The sequence below is a fragment of the Nannobrachium achirus genome, assembly GCF_963921795.1.
Source record: "Nannobrachium achirus genome assembly, chromosome: 16".
In the NCBI taxonomy this organism is placed as follows: domain Eukaryota; kingdom Metazoa; phylum Chordata; class Actinopteri; order Myctophiformes; family Myctophidae; genus Nannobrachium; species Nannobrachium achirus.
Window position 1 is genome coordinate 29,257,396 of NC_137823.1, and position 6,812 is coordinate 29,264,207.

At 44.3% G+C, this 6,812-nt stretch overlaps 1 protein-coding gene across 4 annotated transcripts in view; it reads left to right on the forward strand.

The window, feature by feature from the left end:
- The window catches only part of LOC308301242 (kinesin-like protein KIF13B), a 58,086-nt gene extending 53,065 nt beyond the window's left edge, over positions 1–5,021 (forward strand). For 2 of the 4 annotated variants that reach the window (XM_080745152.1, XM_080745151.1), the window contains 2 exons: positions 707–2,318; positions 3,126–5,021. In XM_080745152.1, the coding sequence (XP_080601278.1) occupies positions 707–2,318; positions 3,126–3,385 (1,872 nt within the window). In that variant the 3' untranslated portion in view covers positions 3,386–5,021. The remainder of the gene's footprint in view (positions 1–706; positions 2,319–3,125) is intronic. The other 2 variants (XM_080745153.1, XM_080745154.1) reach the window with 1 other exon arrangement.
- Positions 5,022–6,812: the final 1,791 nt, after the last annotated feature.

Here is a 6,812-nt window from a genome sequence, read left to right on the forward strand (position 1 = left end):
CACTCTGTCTCATAGGTTGGGTTATTTGACTTAATATATACTGTATTGGATTTATCTTGAAATCAAAGGGCCTTGGAGTTATTCTTTTGAAATTCAGCTGTAATTCGGCTAGGGCTGCAAGGTAAAGATTGATTATTTTCATAGCGATAATTCTATCGATGATGTCTTCCATTTATCGAATGATCAAGAAGCAGTTTCTTTTTTTAAATAATTATATTTCAACAAATTGACGTGAACATTTTTTTTTATTGATTCTTTATAATCGAATCAATTGATTAGTCTGATTAACCACTTAAGCCCTGTTTTATACAAAAATATCTAAAATAGCCGTATTTTTAGCCTATTTTTGCTTTTTTTTTTACAGAAATGATTCGATTTACCCCCCCCCCCATCTATAATCTTTTTATTCAAATCAATTATTGATTTCTATAATCAATTAAATCCATAAGTTCAATTAACTGTTGCAGCCCTAAACCCAGATAGCCCACGACTACAGTACTGACGCACCTTGAGAGAAATGGTCCCGTATTCACCTCAATTGTATAGATTCAGCACATCTGCTATTTCTTGGCAAATGTTCCGCCCCAAGATAATGGATGTTGAGGATATTTTGATTATCGCGATATCGTAAATCACAATTTCTTTGGTCACAATAATCGTGATATGAAATTTTCCCTAACCCAATCGTCCCATCCCTACTAACAAGCCCCCCTCCCTACACACCCCACCCCAGGTTCCCATGGCGGAAATCGTCCTTCAGGAGGACGAACCAGAGAGCCCCAGGTGCGTGCCCCTCCCGCCGCCGATCATCCCGGAGACGGAGGCCTCCGCCCCGAGCCCGCTGAGCGAGGCGTCCAGTGGCTACATATCCACCAGCGTTTCCACGGCAACGCTGTCCGACATGTACACGCTGAGCTGGGACCTCCCCCCGGCGTCCAGTAACAGACCAGAGGGCTCTGAGGCAGCGCTCTATGAAGACGCTCAGGACACTGCTGAGGCCACGAGCAAAACCCCCTCCCACCTCTCCATCGCCACAGAACAGGAGTCTGTGCCTGTCGATCAAGGAGCTGCGGAGAGGACAGACCCACTCCTATCAGAACCCCCTCCTCCATCTGAACCACACTCGGCAGAACCGAGCTCCGCTCCGTCAGATTCTGGCAGCGAAGGAGCCGAACCACTGACCCAGCTTTCTGGTGCGTCGCAAGAACACCTGATGGACAAAATACACACAGAGGATAATCTGTCCACATCAGATGAACAGGACCTGGTTCAGTCTGTGTCGGTTGAGTCGGCAGAACTAGAAGAACAACACAGCCATGGGCCGGCGTCGGAACCAGCCGGCTTGATCGAGCAAGAGTCCGAGTCGATAGCTGACGAGTCGGATTCAGAACAATTATGCAATACAGAAGTCCATAAAGAGACATTAATAGTTCTAGATCAGGAGTCGGAACCACCAGTTCCGACTGAATCAGCATCAACAGACTCAAAACCACAACTCCCTCAGACAGAACTGGAGCAGGCTGAATCCGAAACGAGTGGGTTGGAAGCAACGCTACTCCCCGCCCATCTGGAAATTGAAGCGGGTTCAAGTCAGTTGACAAAACCTGTAACTCTTCCACCAGAACAAGACCAGCCATCAAAAGATACAGAGCCATCCGCCCAGCGAGACTTGGACACCTTGTGTGATCCAGACTTGGCCCAGACCACAGCTGTGGCCCCGATTCTGCCTGAAGACCCGGCTCCCACCCCTGTCTCGTCCGTAGATTCTCCTCCAGAAGAAGCTGAACCAGCCCAATCCCTCCAAGTAACTCCTCCGTCTCCAGACCCGTCTACTGCCAGTGCTTCGGCCCAAAATGTTACCTGCGACCCGGTTTCGACCTCACCCCCGATCACAACCCCAGCTGCTGATGCAGTCTCACCTCAACCCACCACTGGCTCCGTCCCTGCCCGCGTCGGTGCACCTTTAACCCCATTCAAGCCAGCAGTGAGTCCCTTCAAGATCCAGAAGGTGAAGTCGTCCGACCTCAAGTCCTTCCACCGCATCATGGGCGATGAAGGCGAGGAGAGGCCAGGGCTGATGGGCAGGGCCAGCAGCCTGGGCATGGGCCTCAACGTACCCGACCCGGTTGACAGGCTGGAGATCATCTCCGACTCCGAGGACGGAGGGGGCGGAGCCGCCTCGACCGCCGTTCCCGATTGGTTGAAGGAAGGGGAGTTTGTGACCGTGGGAGCCAACAAGAGCGGCAGCGTGCGCTACGTGGGACCCACAGACTTTGCAGAGGGCATCTGGGTAGGGGTGGAACTGGAGGTCCCCGCAGGTGAGCAACACGCTGCTTCATCCTCTCCACGATGACAGTGTTTCATTCGAGTGACTTTGATTTGCCTTTTACATGATCCGATCTCATCCCTCACTAACATATTTTGCATAATCATATCTCTGTTAAAGCTATACTGTGTAAGTTGCTCAACTTGTGGTCAGTAGCTCTATAGCAAACCTTGGTCGCGTCCGCGTCTTTCGGCAGTTTTTCGGTTCTCACACCCCGGCGTCTGCCTCCACCTCGCCGAGATCTATCTTTTGAGGGGTCCCTGGTTCCTGTGCGTTCAGCCATTCCGGAGATACACTCCTTCACCCATGCTTCACCGTGCACCCGAGTATAGAGACACACGGGAGACTACAAATATGGCCGCCCTAGCGACCCCACTCCAAGATGCGCTGTGATTGGCCGGCAGTGTATAACCCTCGCTGTGATTGGCCGGTAGTGTGATGACGTAATTTTGCCACGAAAACCGGGGTCCGGTCAGGATCATAGAAAACATATAAAGAGAAGGCTTTAGAAGCTGAAAATAACGGAGTGGGTGTTCTAAAACTTTAGCGATTTATTAGTTAGGACAATTTTAATATTTGTTTTATGAAAAAAGTTACATGGTATAACTTTAACTCATTTACTGCCATAGAAAAGGCGATTTTTGACTGCCGCGATTTTCTTACCTTTTAATGAACAAAGGAATCGATGAAATACATACATTTTCTCACCTCTTAATTGCTATGTTAGTCATTTTTGTAACCTGTTGCGTTAACTGGTCTTGCATTGATTTTATTACCCGTCTCATTGTTTTCTCTCCAGGAAAGAACGATGGGTCTGTAGGAGGCAAGCACTACTTCCACTGTAACCCTGGTTACGGGGTGCTGGTGAAGCCTGACAGGGTCACCCGGGGCGGAGTCAAACGCCGCCGTCAGCAGCAGCAACAACAGAAACGCCATACCGTCAACCTATCAGGATCCAGCCCAAACCTAGCAGCTCTCACGGCATTGGCCAAGGGGGAGGGGGGCGTGGCAGCATCCAGCCGCAGTAAGGGTGAGAACCGGAAGTCTTGGAACAACTGAAGCATGGCTTCTCCTCATCACCCTCCCAGTACAGACTATAGAGTGTAAATGACTCTGTTCCCACTCAGCTGTCATTCATACACCTCCACAGGGAGATGACATTCAGCTTTTGCCAGCTTAACTGAATGTAAAGTAGGTCTGAATTGGTTGTATAAGTATAGGTTCCCAACCTCCCCTTGCCCAAGGACAGTGACATGCTTAATCTGAACAACAAACGTTCTGGGACACAATATTCACATGATTTATCACATCATATGCATATTTCAAGGTCTGGAGAAAGAAAATGACTTGTTTCCCATTGTATAACATGTTATGATGGTTGTCTCAATTTGGTATTGGATTTTACATTTGGGCAAATACAAAAAATGTATTTTGCTTTGGCTCGGCCATCTGAGACAAATGGGATAAACCACACTTAACACCACAATTGTAAACAAAGCCTTTATCGTGGTCTTCTACACTGACAAAAGAATTGTGATGTATTACTGCGTTGCTGCTCTTGATTTCAACACTGTCACTTGACTTGTGCACAAATATATTTTGACACGGCTTAAAAATATGTAAGCTACTTAGGGTTTCATTTGATTTATCTTCTAAGCCTCGAACGCTGACACCTCAACTGTACATCCTTTTACAATTATTTGAAATGTATATCGGTAGATGTTTTTGCACGGCTGTGGAGTGCGAGTATCAAGTCTGAAAGAGCTGAACTGCTCGCCACCCACCCAGCTGTCATTCACATGGTTGTTTTTAACTGGATGGTGATTATATTCTTGTGCCTTGAAATGTCGTGGCTGTTCTGCGACTGTGCCTTTTTTAGTATAAAGCCTGCGTTGCACGCTGTGTCACGCACCGAAAATACCAGAGCTACAAGCTCACAACGTGTTGTGAGCTTATAGATTGGCTATTTTTGGACACTGACACACAACTTAAGTATAAATCACCCGTAACAGTTCATCGTTATGGTAATGTACATCGAACAATATGTGCGTGAACTGGTCCCGGAGCAGATGTTTTGGAGTTTGGAGTTATATACTGTTTATCTGCTGCTGTTTTGGAAACAAACAATATTTATCAATTGTGAGGTTAGTAACGGGAATTCTGCATTTAATTTTTTGATAATTAATTGCAGTTCTACAGAGTGGTGTGCACTTTGGATAAGGGCTATTGTTTTATCTATGTGATTAGGATAATTGGGGGCTTTTGGGTTTGGATAGTACAATAGCATTGATGTTAATTTATGTCTAGCACAATTTTTTTTATACTTCAAGTTGATTGATTTGACTGCCTAAATGTTTATTTATTTTAAGATGGAGAGACAGAATATCGTTAATGAAATGAAGAAAAGGAAATTCACTGGTTTTATAATTATGTTTAATAAACTTTATTCTGCTCTTGTTAGCCATGCTGTCACTTGCTTGACAATCTTAACAGAATGTGAACCATGTGCCTTCCTTGGTGTCAGGCACATTCGCCTATGATTTTTTCGCCTACATGCATTTGGTCCTTTCGCGTGGCACTTTCGCCGTGGAGGAGAGTCTTTTCACCTATCCTGTCTGGCCGATTCACTGCAGTTGAAGAGCCATTTCGCCTGCCCCGACTGTCCATGTTTGTATGACAGTGGTGTTACCTCACCTGTCAAACGGTGACCATTACACATGGCTATCCTATGCACCCTTCCTTGATGCTTGCAAGTAGGCTAGTTGGCTAGAATTGATTGATTTTGTGTTTTACACTATGCTATTGATTTAGTATTAGAAATCAATTCCGTGTCTAGGTTTCCATATGGGAAGACTGGGGAAAGGATCTTGGAATGTTAAGTATCACATATATTATTAAAGAAATTAGAATAATTCATGTTATAATGTGTAGTGTTCAGTGGCTGAGGAATTGACACCACCCTTCTGTCAGCATTGATTTGAAGATACTGTATATATTCAGTAGCTACACCATGGGTTGTTGGAGTTTCAATTAGGGCTGTCACAATTATTACATAATCGTCTAATCGTAATTATTTGACATAATCGCAAATATTTGTTCATAATCGTCATAATCGTGAATGTTGAAAAATGTTCATACATTGATAAACATTTTCAGAAATAGTGGAAATAGCAGATCTACAAGCTCACAACGCGTCGCGATGCGAGCTTGTAGATCGGCTATTTCCACTACCATTGTTATTTTTTAAGTAGAAAGTCAAATATGTCAGTAATTTCTTTGTATATTTAGGTTATGCTTCATATCTGCCATGTGAAACTTCAAAGCCTAAAAGCCGAACAGAAATGTAATTATCAACGACAAAAACACAATTAAATCGTTAATCGCAATTATTTGAGTGACAATTAATCGTCATGTAAAATGTCATATCGTGACAGCCCTAGTTTCAATGTTGCATGAAAAACAGTAAATAGAATCATTGTTATACCTGATGCTCTTCTAGAAAATGAAAATATGTTCAAGTTGGGATACAATGGCTTATCCATCCACAGGAGATAACTCGTACAGGATAAACAAGTGAAATTAGAAGTGAAGCCTATATTGGAAAATACATGGATTTCATAGTTTTTACTTTTAAAATTAAGTTAAAATAATGTATGACACAAGTGACATGACTGGGTATAGCTATATGATTTATTATAATGAATATGGGGCACCTCATTGCCACTGAATGGGATATGTTTTATTTTGTATAGGGGCAAACAATGTTAATTGTCCACCCGGTTGTGCAAAAGCTACTTTTTTGCTTAATGTGTTGACAATGGATCAAGAGGAACGACCATTGTTGGCAATTAATATTTTATTAATGAATTAACATTAATGATCAATCATCTAGTCAGGAACCAATTAACGTTGAGTCTGTTTAGGAAAACAAAAAGTAAAACAATTGTGTCCTCATCATTTTAAAGTAATAGGTTTGATAATTATTTATTCAATACAATTTAGGCATTTAGCAAATATTTAACACTTTTTTATGAGGACCAGATTATAAAAGACAATACTTTATAGTTATTATCCTATGCATTTTACATGTAGGCGTATGCAATACATCAATCAATCATCAGGTAGGTATGTGTGTTACTGTACACAAACCAGTGAACCTAACTATTCCAGTATCCAACAGCGACCCGCTGTGGCCACATCACAAAGCGCAGCGCCGTCCGTGACAACTGTAGATCAGTGAGCTCGGCTGTAGATCCACGGGATGGTGTTTTTTACTGGTGTTTCAGTCCGAGTGTGGGGAAAGGGTGCGTTCGGAAATGCGCACCGGACTGCGCGGGCGTTTATCGTGGGCTTGCCCAGGCCTTACGGCCTGGGCATAAATATAACGATTGCATTCACCACGGCTTCGTAACTCGCGCGGCGCTCCGCCGGCCGCGCGGCCCTGGCCCGCTCTTCGCGGCCACTCGCGCCTGCGGCGCTCGGGGGC